General features: G+C 40.7%; 2 protein-coding genes across 2 annotated transcripts in view; both read left to right on the plus strand.

Annotated features, from left to right (window-relative positions):
- The window catches only part of CAPZA1 (capping actin protein of muscle Z-line subunit alpha 1), a 220,456-nt gene that overhangs the window by 29,823 nt on the left and 174,281 nt on the right, over window positions 1-16,352 (plus strand). The window lies entirely within an intron of this gene.
- The window catches only part of CTTNBP2NL (CTTNBP2 N-terminal like), a 51,892-nt gene that overhangs the window by 29,787 nt on the left and 5,753 nt on the right, over window positions 1-16,352 (plus strand). Inside the window, exons 4-5 of the mRNA XM_021690073.1 lie at window positions 12,009-12,239; window positions 16,091-16,198. Of these exons, the coding sequence (XP_021545748.1) occupies window positions 12,009-12,239; window positions 16,091-16,198 (339 nt within the window). The remainder of the gene's footprint in view (window positions 1-12,008; window positions 12,240-16,090; window positions 16,199-16,352) is intronic.

Below are 16,352 nucleotides of genomic sequence, written 5' to 3' on the forward strand. Positions count from 1 at the left end.
CTCCATGGGCATCTGTCTAAATTATACATAACCTCTCTCTTATCTTTCAGAATGACGTATTTACTTATCTCCCATTTCTCCATTGGGTTTTTGGTTTTGCTTTTGGCTCCCACCAAATCTTCCTCCTCCCCCCTTTCTCTGGTTGTTTTCCAAATGGATCACTTTTCCCTTTGAAATCCTTTCTTTTCCCTTTAAAACCTTCTTTTCCTGGGACAAGGGATGACCTTCTCTAGAGGAGGCCGAGAAGTCATTAAGGAAGAGGCTGAGACAGTCTTAGTGGCTTAAAAAAAGCCACTGGGGCCGTTGCTTTTGGGATTAAAATGGTCAGGGGGGGTCTGGGTTATCCCATTCTTGTCCTTGGTGACATTTAAAGTTTCCTAAGTATTGCTACCCTTTAGAGTAAAAAGGAAGCACTCTTATATCTCCAAACAAAGATGACTCCTGTTCTTCCCATCCATGGTATTCTAATCCCCTCAGCACACTTTTATTATGGAGATAAAGGTGGTCGTGGGTTGGGATTACTTGGAATTAGTAGTAGCAGGGGTCAATTTGAGCGTGCTGGGTTTCACCGTATGCATATTTATCCAGTACCTTCCTGTAGTGATGAACATTGCCAGTTCACCTTTAATAAATTATCATGAAACACCCATAATGCATTTAGAGCCCACCTTTCTCTTCTCAGTCTTGGCTTCTTTCCTCCTGTTCCTCTTCTGTTCTCTAAAAAAAAACACAAACAAACAAACAAAAATGATCCTTCCCTACTTTGAGTCCCCAGTCTCTCCTGTATGCAGGCTGGTTCAAATAGCTAGCCACCTCTCTCCCGTGAGTCCACAGGGACAATAGAGGTTGCCGCCTTGCCAGCCTCGGGCTTGTGCTCTCTTAATACGTCATCATAGATACTCTGTCCTACCTTCTCTCATCGGCAGGTAGAATTAGCACAGTCCCTGCTTCCATTCGCCTGCCCTGACATCTTACTCTCACTGTGGCTTGAGACTCCCCTTTTTCATTCTCCCCTGTCTCTAGGCTCCCGCCACCCTCCTCAACCCCCACAAAACTTCTTAGTCCTTTTTCCTCACTGAACTTCTCAATGTGAACACTTTCTACTCCTCAGCTATGCTAATAAGGACCCTCTTCTCACGACCTTACCTCTGCTTTCTCATAGTATCAGACTGTGTTTGTAACATAAGAATGTCGCCTTGAAAAAATGCTTAGAGTTAAGACTCATCCCACAGGGGCGCCTGGGTGGCTCAGTGGGTTAAGCGTCTGCCTTCGGCTCAGGTCATGATCGCAGGGTCCTGGGATCGAGCCCGCATCGGGCTCCCTGCTCTGCGGGAAGCCTGCTTCTCCCTCTCCCATTCCCCATGCTTGTGTTCCCTCTCTCGCTGTGTCTCTCTCTGTCAAACAAATAAATTAAAAAAAAAAAATCTTTAAAAAGACTCATCCCACAATCAGACAGCTCCCTCCATAGAATCCCCTAACTAGAGGAAGAGGAAGATCCCCTTTCAGTCTTACTTATGAGCCCTTTTTAGCTATTTTACTTGAAGTTAGTTTCTGCACTGCTAATACATTGTGAGTTAAAGAGGCTGAGCACACCTTTAAGAAAGAAGTTTTTCAAGTTCCTAGTTCCTTAAAGGACCGCACACAGGTTATAGTCTGTGGTCTGGGTCTCCCTGTGCAATACCGCAGAGATGGTTTTTGGATTATATGCCCCCCTCAACCTCCTGGTGTTTCCTGTGATTCATTATATTGCTGACAGTCCCATTTATCTGCCAGAATCCGCCCACTTCCAGGGTTGGCCTTTTCCTTCCTATTCCTTCTGAGTGTAAGGTCTGAGTCTTAGAAAGTCCTGATCAAATAAATTGTACTTGGTGTTCTTCTAAACATTAATGATACTGTTTAGAAAACATTTAAACAAGCAGAGGCAGCTTGTTTATTTCTGCTGTTAGGCCTTGAACTTGTCTGGCAAATTTTAAGCTCCTTAAGAGCAGAAGACTACATCTTACTTAGTCAAGTCTATCTCCCCATATCATTGCCCACATCACTCAGCATTTGTAGTACCCAGCAAACATTAAGTGGTCAATAAAAGCATTCACAGCGTGTGCCCTTGTGAATCAGCCCTGTGTCCAGGAAATTTTCCCAGACCTCTCCAGTGCTGCGTTCGGTTGTCTAACCCTGATAAAACGGAGATTTTTTTTGTTAACATTTTTGTATATTTGATGTTAGGCCAAACATCTCGTGGTTTGTAGACGTTTATAACATTCATTAGTTTAAAATAAAACAATAATACTGATTACTTTATCACTCTCAGAATTTATTTATTTATGATAGCTTAAACTGTTTAAAATCATAGATTCAGGAGTCAGACTAATTGGGTTCTTCATTCTATTCTAGTGTTTTTCATACCTTTTTGACAGGGACACATAGTAAAAAATAGACTGTATTGTGACCCAGGGGACATACATGCAGACACAGACACATAATACAGATACACACACCTATATTCTTAGGTCAAAAGAAAAGTATCTCGAAACATGATTCACAATATTCAGTGTTCTGCAATGTTTTCTGTTCTGTTTCATTTTTAAGCTACTGAGAGAGACCTACTAAATTGAAATTAATTCCTACAAAGTCCTGGGGGAATATCTATTTATGTAGTACTGATTCAGCTAACGTATTCAGTACTTATATACCATTTACAGTACTTCTACTACTTAACTGGCTTTGTGACCTTGGGAAAGTCACATGTTAATGTTCGGTTTCTTCTATAAAATAGAGATGTAAGTGATGTCTACCTCTAGAGCTGTGTCGTTAGGATTAGATTAGATGTGCACGCTGCCCAGCGGGTAATAAGCACTACAGTATTAGCACCTCCTTCATTGTTTAATTGTAATTAAAATTACTTTGGTTCGAGCTGCCCATGTTTCTGAAACACTATATATATTTCATATAACTTCATTTTCCCTTTTACTCTCATTATGTATTTTTATATTTTTGAACTAGAGATGTAATTTAGGTATAGTGAAATGCACAAATCTTAAGTGTTGATGCACAGATCAATAAGTTTTGACAAATGCACACATCCATTTGACCTACGTCCCCATCAAGATATACAGTCCCATCACACCAAAAAGTCATCTTGTGCCCCATCCTGTTTACTTGTTCCCCTACACCCAGAGGCAACTGCTGTTGTAATTTTTCCACCATAAAACTGTGGTGATCATGTCCAGTTTGGGGCTGTTATGAATAAAGCTGCTTCAGACAGTTGTTATAAGTCTTTTTGTGGATTTATGTTTTCATTTCTTTTGGATAAATACTTAACTGAAGGTAGGCATTTTTCTGACTTTATGATTAATTTCCAGATTTCCAAAGTAGTTATACTGTTTATACTCCCACCAGCAATATGGTGAGTTGCTCCAGATCCTTTCCAACATTTGATGTCGTCAGTCTTTAATTTTAATGCCTTTCTAGTAGCTTTCTAGTGTTATCTTATCATTGTTTTAATTTACATCTCTTTGATCACTAATGAGTTGAGCACTTTTTTATGTGCTTTTTGGCCATTCCTATTTTATCTTTAGGTCTGTGATCCATGCCTGTTTTTTGTGTATGGAGAATGGTGTCAATGATGTCTCATTATAGTCTCCTGAATAAAAGAGATTAGGATCTAATGTACCATTAAAATTATACTTGAAAATTCTTAATTTATGTTCAGAGCATTAATTTATTCAGTACTTATTGAATCTCTTTGCACATTTTCTTCCCCAACTCAAAAATTATTTATGGAGACCCTAGTCCAGATTGTATATGTAATTTGTTTCAGCCACACACATAGACCCACCCCCAAAATGAAACAGAACAAAAAACAAAACTGAATACATTTATTTCAATTTCACTAGGAGTTTTCACAAGACTTTTTTGGAATTTGAATGTTGAAGCAGCTACATTAAGCTGTTTACCTGTATTCTTTTCTTTTCTTTTTTTTTTATTTTAGTTAACATACAGTGCGATATTGGTTTCAGGAGTAGAATTCGGTGATTCATCACTTACATACAACACGTGATCACCACAAGTGCCTTCTTTAATAACCATCACTCATTTAGCCCATTCCCCACCCACTTCCCTCCATCCACCCTCGGTTTGTTCTCTATTGTTAAGAGTCTCTTAGGGTTTGTTTCCCTCTCTCCTTTTTTTTCTCCCTTCCCATATGTTCATCTGTTTTGTTTCTTAAATTCTACATGAGTGAAATCATATGGTATCTTTCTCTGAATAACTTATTTTGCTTAGCATGATACATTCTAGCTCCATCCACATCATTGCAAATGGCAAGATTTCATTCTTTTTAATATATTTTTTTAAGATTTTATTTATTTATCAGAGAGAGAGAGAGACAGAGGCAGGCAGAGGGAGAAGCAGCCTCCTCACTGAGCAAGGAGCCTGATGTGGGACTCGATCCCAGGACCCTGGGATCATGACCTGAGCTGAAGGTAGACGCTTAACCGACTGAGCCACCCAGGCATCCCTCATTCTTTTTGATGGCTGAGTGATATTCCACTGTGTGCAGGTGCACACCACATCTTTATCCATTCCATCAGTGCCACAGGAATCCCTAAAATTTGGAGTTTTGAAACACAGTCACACGCCTGAGATAAAACAGCTCAAACACAGGCAAGGTGAAGGCAGAGTTCTGACAGAAGCGAGGGACACAAGAGTGGTGATTGATTGCTTTTCTGTGAGGACTTCCTGAAGAGTGGAGGACGTGAACTTTCAGCTCCAGGGCTAGATTGGCGGGGGTAGGAGGTGCCGCCATATTCATCCTGCCCATCAGTGCCGAAAACCTTCAGGGAACAAAACAGCGCCACCTAGTAGAGGCCAGAGACGTTACACCAAGCCCCGCCCCCCTGCGCCTTGGAGGCCTATCTCCAAAGGGGCAAGTCCACCTGGTAATCAGCACAACGGGCCGCTCCCCTAGAAGACCAGCACAAACGCCTCCGGCACACCAAGTCTGCTGATCATAGAGTGCTGCAAAGCGTCAGCTCTAGGGGAAATAGGATCTCGCTTCCTTTATACCCATATTCTTATTCTATCAACAAGCAGCCTACTAGCTGGAAGTATCACACTTACAGCTATTTGTACTAAACTTACCATTTTTAGTCTTCAAAAGAATTTAGTGCACTTTAGTCAAATAATAACAAATAGTTATCTATCCTTATGTAAATAATTGATTTTATAAACATCTGCAGCCGCAAACTGACTCCACAGGGAGTCTTTGATGCTCATTCTACTTTAAAGTCAGTTTGCTAAATGTATAAATTAGTATTACCTTAAATGATTATACTGAATAAATCATAGATTTTGTTGACAGCAAAATAAAATATTGACCTCACTAAAAATGATGAGAGTTAGGAAAGGCTGAGGCATCAGGAAAGAGCTGGAAAGTGAACATCTGTTAAATGCCTTAGGCTGAAGTGGAAATATAGGATATACATAGGAAGAAGAAAGATGTATGAGAAGTGCTTTTTCCTTTGCATCATTACAATCTGGGCAGGAAGAAAAACAAAACAGAAAACTGGGAAATGTTTAAACATAATGCAGGGGATAAATACCAATTGATGACATTACATAAAATGTCACATAGCAGTTCAGGATTAATTGCTAAATAAATACTGTTATTGGTTATCCAGGTTCCCAGTATATTTTTACTGATGTATTACTTTGGAGTTATCTGTAGATTGGTGAATTTTGTTTGCTTTTAATGAAGATTTCCTGGTTCAATCCAGTTTTATAAACTCTCAAATCTCCAGGAGTAAGTTTAGTCATTGGGTCTAAAATAAAGGAAAGCCTATATCCTAAACTTGGTTACTGAAAAATTAATTCCTATTTATAGTACTTACTATGTGCCAGGTAGTTATAGGAAGCATTTTATATTACTCATTTAATTTTTATAACAAATCTATAGGTAGATCGTTACCTTAATTTTACGGATGAGGGACAGAGAAGCTAAGGGAATTGCTGAAAGTATGCAGATAGAAAGTCGTAGAGCCCAGATACAATCCCAGTTCTCTTAGACTCCAGAGCCAAAAATTATTAAAGAAAATAAATGTATAGAAAATGTATTAAAATCAGTGTATAGAAAATAAATGTATAGATTTGAGAAAATAGCATTTATGGTTAAGTGGAAAGAACACTGGGTTTTCAATAATGTTAGAAGTATTTTTTAGGGGTGTCTGGGTGGCTCAGTTGTTAAGCGTCTACCTTCGGCTCAGGTCATGATCCCGGGGTCTTGGGATGGAGCCCTGCATCGGGCTCCCTGCTCTGCAGGAAGCCTGCTTCTCCCTCTCCCACTCCCCCTGCTTGTGTTCCCTCTCTTGCTGTGTCTCTCTCTGTCAAATAAATAAATAAAATATTTTTTTTAAGTATTTTTTAAATCATAAAAATTTTCATGTCAAGTTTTGTACTCTTTTCCAAAAATTAAAGTTTAATTCAAATGTGGCTAAATCCTCTCTAATCGATATTGTCAAATATTGAAATCCAGTTTTCTTTGAGCAAGTAAAAGGAACTTCCAGAACAAAGGGTATACTTGTTGTAATGTTGTTGCATCTTTATCCAGAATGGTTGCTTTATTTTCAGTTACTCAGGCAGCTACTTAATAGTTTATCAGGGACTCCAGAGTATAAATTATTTGAGGATTAGTAGATTCAACTTGTGTGTGAAAAGGATAGTTTTTAACATGATTTTGTGCTGTGTTAATTAAAACCATCCTAGAGGGGCGCCTGGGTGGCTCAGTTGTTAAGCGTCTGCCTTTGGCTCAGGTCATGATCCCAGGGTCCTGGGATCGAGCCCCGCATCGGGCTCCCTGCTCCGCGGGAGGACTGCCTCTCCCTCTCCCACTCCCCCTGCTTGTGTTCCCTCTCTCGCTGTGTCTCTCTCTGTCAAATAAATAAATAAAATCTTTAAAAAAATAAATAAAACCATCCTAGAGTCATGTTCTCTGGTCTTTCTGGTCTCTGGCATAGAGATAGTCAGATATTTATAAAGGCACAAAGTTTGTATTGGTGATTACTTTTAAAAGTATCATTTCAGGGCGCCTGGGTGGCTCAATCGTTAAGCGTCTGCCTTCGGCTCAGGTCATGATCCCAGGGTCCTGGGATGGAGCCCCGCATCGGGCTCCCTGCTCGGCAGGAAGCCTGCTTCTCCCTCTCCCACTCCCCCTGCTTGTGTTCCTGCTCTCGCTGTCTCTCTCTCTGTCAAATAAATAAATAAAATCTTTAAAAAAAAAAAAAAGTATCATTTCAGAATTGGCAGTAAATTGCAAAGATGTATCCTAATCCAGTTAGGGTACCAGCCGGAGTCTTGAAAATAAAACTTGTACTTGAACGTAAACCCCCGGTTAGGTGAGCCTTAAGTCTTCACTTTTAGATTTGGAACCATTTTTCATGTTGGTGATCATCATCCAAAGAATAAAGAGGTTGATTTCCTACTTTAAGATTGGAAAAAAATGTACAGATAGATACACACACATATATTCCTATAATAGGATACTATTATACTGTACTATATATATATATAGTGCACTGTTTTTATGTATTATATTATACTATTTATGTATATTGTCATATGTGATATATCTAATAGTATAAATTATATTGGGGAGGGGGGAGGAGGTGACTGTTTCATATTTCTTTTTGAAGTTTGTCGTAGCAAAGCTGAAAATTTTGGAGAGCAAGCATGGCAGGCTCCAAGAACATTATACAATTTTATTTTTAGCTTTTAGTAGTGGTGGTGCTTCATTCAGCCTGTGACAGGAAAAGTGAGTAATACATGACTAGTGTGTTTCGTCTGCTGTAGCAATACCCTCTATCAGTGAATCTGTCTATCCAGCCAATTATATTCCTGTTGTCTGAAATTAAAGGCCATGGTGTTTTCTGACAATGTAGAAATTTCTGTTCAGTTAAGATACATGTTGTCAGTGAAGTGAAAATAATGAAATTGCAAGAAGTTAATTGATTTTAGCTGTATTACTGAATTCCTCCCTTCAAAAGTCAAATCCAGATCATTTAAAATTTCTTATAAAATAGATGAAATACCATTAAAGTATTAAAACTCAGCCTTAACAGTTTTTAGTATGTAGTAGGGACTTGATCTCTGAACTTGACTTGAGATGTAAACCATAGTAGTAGCATATCTACTCATTCACCTTGTGGTAGCCAGCCTCCAGGATGGCCCCCAATGTCCCCACCTGCTGATATATATTTTTTTAAGATATTATTTATTTATTTGACAGAGAGAGACATAGCAAGAGAGGGAACACAAGCAGGGGGAGAGGGCCAAGCAGGGAGCCTGATGCGGGGCTCAATCCGAGGACCCTGGGATCACTACCCGAGCCGAAGGCAGACGCTTAAGGACTGAGCCACCCAGACGCCCCACCCCACCTGCTGATATTCACACCTTTGTTTAGTCCCCTCCCACATTTGCCGGGGTTAGTCTGTGTCACCAGGAGAATACATCAGTCACTTAACTTTATAACTTTAAGTTATAAAAGACACTGGGACACCCATCTTGGTGTCGATCTCTCTCTCCGCCCCCCCCCCCCCCCTCCACCCCCCCCCCCCCTCTCCCCCCCCCTCCCCCCCCCCCCCCTCCCCTCTCTCTTTTCTCTCTCTCTTGTTCTGTCATGTCACTTGCTCTGTGGGAAGCCAGCACATGCAAGGATCCAAAGCCTATGCCAACATCCCAGTAAGCTGGGAAATGGATGCACCAGCCCAACTGTCTTCAGATGACTGCAGCCCTGGCCAACTCGACAGCAGCCTCATGTGACACAGAGTCAGAACCACCCAGCTCAAACCCTTCTAGATTCCTGACCCTCAGAAACTGTGTGAGATTAAAAAAAAAAAGGTTTACTGCTTGTGCTGCTATATTTGGGAGTGATTTGTTATGCAGGAATAGATAACCAATACACACCTCCATGAAAGCTCTTTTCATTCTTCAATTCTTAACATCTATTTTTGGTGGTTGTTGTTATTATTTGTTCTGTTAAACCTGTCATCCATACAACCCACCCGACTGAGGCATTAAGTTGGTTGAAAAATACCATAGTCCATTTCCCATTTTCTAATCCAGTGTTTCGTTATAATAAATACAGACTTTGAATTCACTTTCCCCATATCTGGGCCCCATATTGGAATGTACTTAAAAGAACTGTTTTGTGACAAGGAGCCTTTTTTAGATTATTCCACAGATTCTTTTCATTTATGTGCAAGACCACCAATTTTGTATAACTTGTAATTACTATGCAAGTGATTATGGAATTACTGTGAAGTACTTCAAGAGAAAACAGACAGCTTAACAACTGTTCTCAGAGAAGTCTGAGACCTCACCAAAGAAGCTCCTCATCTATTACTCGTAACTCAGTGATGCTTATTAATTATACAGGATAATAACAGTGTGGGTTTTAAAAAGTCATGTTTTTAAGTATTAGTTAGCTGTATACTCCAGCCTGAGAGACAGCTTCTCAGCAGATCTGTCAAGGTCATGAATCGTACTCCTAGCTCTTGCTCTCCCATCCCACTTCCTCCGTGCTGTTCTGAAAAGGAGAAGGCTGTAGACATACTCAGGTTTCCGTGTTCCTTTCTGCCCTACCAAACCAATTTCAGTACCAAGAATCATTCCTTTCCCATCACTAATCAGACCAAAATGGTAATCATGAATAAAACAACGTGACAGTAAGAAAAGTAGAATTTCAACTTTTCAAAGAGAGTCTTTTTTCCTCTTGCTTCCTTTGAGCATTTTTCTGAACTTGGATTTGCCTTTAGGACATAAGTAGCTACAAACAGGTACTTTCATCAAATCCTGGGTTGTCAAATCTCAGGTTTTTATACCTGAACTTAAAGAAACAGATGTTCTTGGTGAAAGGAAAATATTGATGAGTCTCTGTTGTCTGACACTATTCCTTTTAAAAATGTAACTAAAAACTAGCCTTTTCTGTTTTACTCTTGCCATGATGTTAAAAAAGAATAAAAATAGCCGGTTCAGGAAGTGGTCTTGTCTTTCTCCATTCTAAAATGGAATAAAGACTATTTTGAAATTTTACTGAGGATTTTCTTTTTAATTGGGAGCTGAAAAAATAGGAGTCTGTCTTGGACTCTATCTTTCAAATCCTTACCCCTTTAATCCACATGCTTACACACCCACATGTACACACACACACTTGTAGTAAGGGCAGGAAGATGGTTATCTTAAGATGGTAACTAAAAAGAACAAATCAGTTTGGTTCTTCATAGTTCCAGTATACCAGTTTTATCCAAATACCCCAATAATGTCATCATTTAAAATGGTTGTAGTTAGGGGCACCTGGCTGGTTCAAGTCAGAGGAACTGTGACTCTTGATCCTCAGGGTCATGAGTTCGAGCCGCATGTTGGGTGTAGAAATTAGTTAAAAAAAAAAAATCTTAAAAAATTTTTGTCTTAATGGTTGTAGTTAAGCCAGAAGTAAAACCCAGGGTTTCTAACTCTGCTTTGAACATTTGCCAGTTGATACCAACACAAATTGATAGCATAAATCTAAGTGATTCCTAGGTCTTAAACTTGGACAGTCTAATGAAGGATGCATCATGTTTTCAGGACTGAAACATACTTCTGTGTTAAATCCCACGTTTGCTCTAGTGTCTTGAAGGGTTTTTTTTGTTTTTGTTTTGCTTTGTTTTTTAAGCAGAGCCACCGAATTGTGAATTTCCCTTTTCAAATGCGTTCCTCTTCGTGGATGCGGGTAGTAAGAAAACCTAGCTCCTCCCACCCCCCAAAAAAGAAAAAGAAAACCTAACTTTTGGTGAAATAATTTTTTAAAAATTGATAAATAACAGTTTTCACGACTAGATTTCATTTGAGAGTTTAAATTATATAGTATTTTGCTGTGGTTTTTGAGAACGTTTCTTCAATGCTGTATTAACACTTGCCTTTTTTTTTCATTGTAAAATGTCTCAGGAACCTTTTTAATGTCTGTGTAGTAAAGTAATTGTTAATGTCACTCTGTTCACCTGCATGTAATATGTAATGCTCATACGGAGTATTACTTCAGGTCCTTCCTAGTAGACCTGAAAGAATAGGGAAGCCAAAGAATATCTTTCCACTCCCTTCCTGATCTTTGGATCCAATTTGGCACACAGGCCCAAAGCCCTAAACCAGACTCCAGCACCAGCCCGCATTCCCTGCTCACCTTCTCTCTCATTCCTGAAGCCCACCAAGCCCTGAAGGGGACAGAAAGGAAGATGGCAGGTAGCAGGGAAGAGAGACTAGAAGAAGGGGTGGAATTTGGCAGCAGGTAGAAGGGATTTTGTCTGCACCTCTGGTTGTGAGTGCCTCCGCCCTCTTGACCGACCGATAACTGAGTGAGGTTCTGTATGTTCAGATCACAAATGTCGTAGAATATAACGTGGAAACACTTTTAGCATTCTTTACTTATCTGCAACCGCCTTGTTACATCCCTAAATATGTAAACTCAAAATTCTCATGTTTACCATATTTTAGAAATGCAAATGCCATAACACAGAAAGAAAGGATAAGGTATCCCTGCTGGCAGTTACAAGCATTCATAAGCAGAGGCAGTAAGCATGGTGCTGAAGGCCAGACTGCCTAGGTTTAAATCCTGATTCTGACCACTTGCTAAATGAGTAACCTGTTACTTGACCACATTATAATAGTTTTCTCATCTGCAAATTGAAAATGATAGCACTATCTTAAAGGCTAATAAAATTTAAGCAAGTTAATGTGAATGTAAATGCTTATAACAATGTTTAATACATAGTTAGCTCTACGTAAGAATTTGTCCTCTTTAATATTATACCATGCCCCCTTTCTGGTGTCGTTTCTACATTAAAATGGCCCAATCACCAATCAGATTTGTAGTCAGCAGGTTCCATTCATACTCACACTACCATCTTTAACGTATAACTCCTAGCAAATCTCCCTCCGCAATAGTGTTAAAATTAGCAAAATGCTCATTTTTTCCTCTTTCCCAGGCCCAACACAGAGATACTTTCATTGAAGAACGCTATGGAAAATACAACATCAGTGATCCTTTAATGGCTCTACAGAGAGACTTCGAGACACTGAAGGAGAAGAATGATGGCGAAAAGCAGCCAGTCTGCACAAACCCACTCTCTGTCCTTAAGGTGGTGATGAAGCAGTGTAAGAGCATGCAGGAGCGTATGCTGTCCCAGCTGGCTGCCGCCGAGAGCAGGCACCGCAAAGTACGTTCACCCACCTGCCTCGTGCCCCATAAACTCTCGTGATAAATGATGCCTGATCCTATCTTGTCAGCCGCCGGTTCCCACAGTAATTCAACTGGGAGGTCTCCCAGGTGTCAGAAGCCCCTCAGCCTACCCAGGAGCCAAGAGCTCAGAGAGAAAACACAAGTTACTCAACATGTTAAATTTAGGGACTATGCCAGACACATTATTTAAGACGGCATTCCTTCCTGATAGGACCCTCCAAAACACTTGCTCTGTTTTTTCAGCTCTTGAACATCCAACCTTTGGCAACAAATTGGGGTTTGACCAAGCTTGTGGCTGAACAGAGCGTTCCCTATTTGCTTACTTAAGTGATAAATAGCAAGATTAACAGGTATTTGGGGAATGCTGTATGAGAGAGAGAGAGAGAATTTACCTGATTATAAACATGCAAGCCAATGGATTGTTTTTATCTATCTCTAGTTTTGTTGGGTTTTTTTTTAAAGATTTTATTTATTTATTTGACAGAGAGAGACACAGCGAGAGAGGGAACACAAGCAGGGGGAGTAGAAGAGGGAGAAGCAGGCTCCCCGCAGAGCAGGGAGCCCGATGCAGGGCTCGATCCCAGGACCCTGGGATCATGACCTGAGCCAAAGGTAGACGCTTAACGACTGGGCCACCCAGGGGCCCCTATATATCTCTAGTTTTGAGATTCGTTGCTTTTTACTTCTAAAACCGTAAACAGTCCCGAGGATTGTTTACCTTAAAGCTGTTCTGCCCTATTAGGAAAGTGTGTGTGTGTGCGCGACGCGCGCGCGTTTGGCTCCAGATCTTACAGCCCCTAGTTAGGCAAACCTGTGCTTTCCTCTACCTCATCTCATTGGAATTCTAGTGCTTGTGATTTTATTCCCCGACCTGATTTACCACTCAGATTTGGCCTGTAAAAGATGCTTGGCTAGAATGTACATTTTCTAAAACTATTGGTTTAGATTTATACCAGCAAGGGAGACATCAACACATTTAAGTAGGAAGCATTTTATTCTGAAAAATTGGGTCAGCAGCTGCAAATTGATGTACTTTAGTTTACTTTATGATTACCTACGTTAGAGAGCCATCTGCTTAAAATGCACCTGACAGATTGCTTAGGCATAGGTCTTGCCCATGATTTTTCTTACTCTTCCCAGTGTCCAAATGAAAGGCCAGGGTGGAGATTTTTTTTTTTTTTTAAGATTTCACTTATTTATTTGACAGAGAGAGAGAGACAGTGAGAGAAGGAACATAAGCAGGGGGAGTGGGAGAGGGAGAAGCAGGCTTCCCGCAGAGCAGGGAGCCCGATGAGGGGCTCGATCCCAGGAGCCTGGGACCATGACCTGAGCCGAAGGCAGACGCTTAACGACTGAGCCACCCAGGCACCCCTGGGGTGGAGATTCTTAACCATGGAATTGGCCTCAGATGTTCCATGATCCCCCCCCAAAATACACAGAATGCCAAAAGTCCATAAGGTTTTATAGAATGTTAATTTTTTCCAACATCTTTAATTGAATTCTCAGAGTTGTCCAAGACCCAGCAGAGTTTAACCTCTGGTCTAGAATGAACTAATCTAAAGACATTTATGCCCAGTTTAAAATGCGTCGGTGCGTCTGAGATAGTTGCCTAAATTTGGGGGCCTTTTACATAATCCTCTAAGAAAGTCTTCACAGCGTGCTTGTTTGATAGGCCTTTTTCCCCCTTCCTCCATGAAGCAGCTGAGCTGCCCTGAAGGGTTGGCTGGCTGTGACGCCCATGAAAGGTGTAGTGATGGGATGATTTGTGGCTCTAGGTGATGAGGGAGAGGAAGAAGTTAAAAATAACTCAAAATTCTTTAATACTATATTTCAATGTAAGATTCTTTGAGTGTTAAATATTTTCAAACCAACTGCCTGTTTGTAAGTGTTTTATCAAAGTAAAACACTGACTTTGTTACAAATCAAACAGTACCTAGAGGCTTATAATTAGGGTGCTTATTGTCCCTGTTTGCCCAAGAGAGTCCCAGTTGATGTCCCAGTTGAGTCGCCTCAGCATAGTCATTAAGAATACCCTCTTTGACTCTCAGAAGTGTTGTGGTTTGAACTGTAAATTACATGCTTACCCTGCTTATTATGTAACACAGAGTTCCCTAGTCCACCTCTCCCCATTCCCTCTTCTCCATATTCAGAGACAACCACTTTCTCCTTTTGACCATTTATTTTGGTAACTAAATTCCATATTTCTAAATGGTATACTATCCCCCCTGCTTATCAGTTCTTGACACTTATATTAATGCTTCCTCTCGTTATAGATATGGATTTATCTTACACCCTGCCTCCCATTCCACCCTACCACCTTCCTAAAACAGACACATCCCCCTTTCCTCACCTTCATTCTCTGGTATTCCCAAATCCTGAGCCTGCCACATTCTGTTTCTTCTGAGGATAAACATCTGCCTTATGCCTGGGCAGTGGATGCCTAACATTCTATGTACAGGAATCAGGTTGAGGGGACAAATACCTTCTGGAAATACAGATTTTGAGCCAGTGCCCTTGTTTCCCGCCCCACATCTCACCTCTCCTCTGCAGCACCGGCCGCCTCCAGGTTCCAGATCTCTCTGGGGCCGTGCAGGGCAAAACAGCTTCCTCCCCCATACCAAAGTAGCTACTACCCTCTTCAAATGTTATTAACATTTCTCGTCTGCTACAATCTCTGTCTTTGAGGGTTTTTATCTTTTCATTCCATTTCTGTAATTTTAGAGGGCTTTCCAAAAGGAGAGGAGATGATGGACCACCATTAGCCAAAATTGTTTTTCTATTAAATTGAAAAGTTAGGGTTTTGGGGGGTTTTTTTGTTTTTGTTTTTGGTTTTCTTTAGGATTTTATTAAGTAATCTCTACACCCGACGTGGAGCTCGAACTCACAACCCCGAAATCAAGAGTCCCATGCTCTGATGACTGAGCCAGCCAGGCGCCCCAAGTTAGGCTTTTTTTTTTTTTTTAAACCAAAAGGAAGAACACCAAGATGTTTTCATTTTTGTTAAATGAAAACATTTTGGGCTTCATGTCCCAGAAACTCTTCTCTCTCCATTCAAGAAAACTATTAGTGAAGAGAAACACTGAGAGATGGGAGGTCAGGGCTATGCCCTAGAGGTCTGGGCCAAGGCACCTGGGAAGCAGGAACAGAAGCTGCTAAGAAATCCCTGGCCTTTCAGAATCTTGTGCAGTTACAGGTGGGATTATGTGGGAAATGTCCCTTTAAATGTGTACAGTATTCACCTTCAAATTGGGCTTAATCCTTTGGTGCCAGGATAAGTGGAATGGGGTAGGCAGATTAATTAAAAGGCCTTCTGAAAAATCTCCATGTAGGATCCCAAGTGTTGAGGCTTTTTATGTGCAGGCTGAGCTCAAAAGTCTCTCCACCTCTCAGCTAACTATATACAAAATGCATGTTACTAACTAATGCAGGGCACAGTGATTTGAGCTTGAGGGGAGGATCTCAGCTTTCAGGTCTCCGTGGTCCTGTCTTGCTTCATCACCTGCCCCCATCCCCTAGTCTGAGCAAACTGCCTGCAGTTGCTGGATCTATTAATTCTCGGAAACCTTCTCAACCCCTAGAGCTCTTTAGTTGCTCTCTTCTATTTACTTGCCATTTTGTGCATCCTGAAATAAAGCATAGATCTTACTGTTTTCTAGCACATAGCTCGCATATCTTTCACCCTACTAGATAAAGTGATCCTTGATGGACCTGATTGGGATGGATGGATTGATCTCTGGAACTATGAGAGGTGCTTAGTATTTAATTGTGTTGTATTATAAGTGTGTTTTCTTGATATTTGGAATTTTTGTTTCTTTAATTCTTTTAAAGGTGATCCTAGACCTTGAGGAAGAAAGGCAGAGGCATGCGCAGGACACAGCTGAAGGAGATGATGTCACCTACATGCTGGAGAAAGAGAGAGAGCGGCTGACTCAGCAGGTGGTGACGGTGGAGGGGGTCACAGCACCATGCGGCTAGAATAGCATTTCTCAAAGATAGTCCTGCAGGGTGTAAATTAGTGTTGCTCCGAAACAAAGGGCCTTGTGGTCAAATAAATCTGGGAAATACTGGCCACGAAGTTAAATAGGTTTCT

This window comes from Neomonachus schauinslandi, chromosome 4, assembly GCF_002201575.2.
Source record: "Neomonachus schauinslandi chromosome 4, ASM220157v2, whole genome shotgun sequence".
Taxonomy (NCBI): Eukaryota; Metazoa; Chordata; class Mammalia; order Carnivora; family Phocidae; genus Neomonachus; species Neomonachus schauinslandi.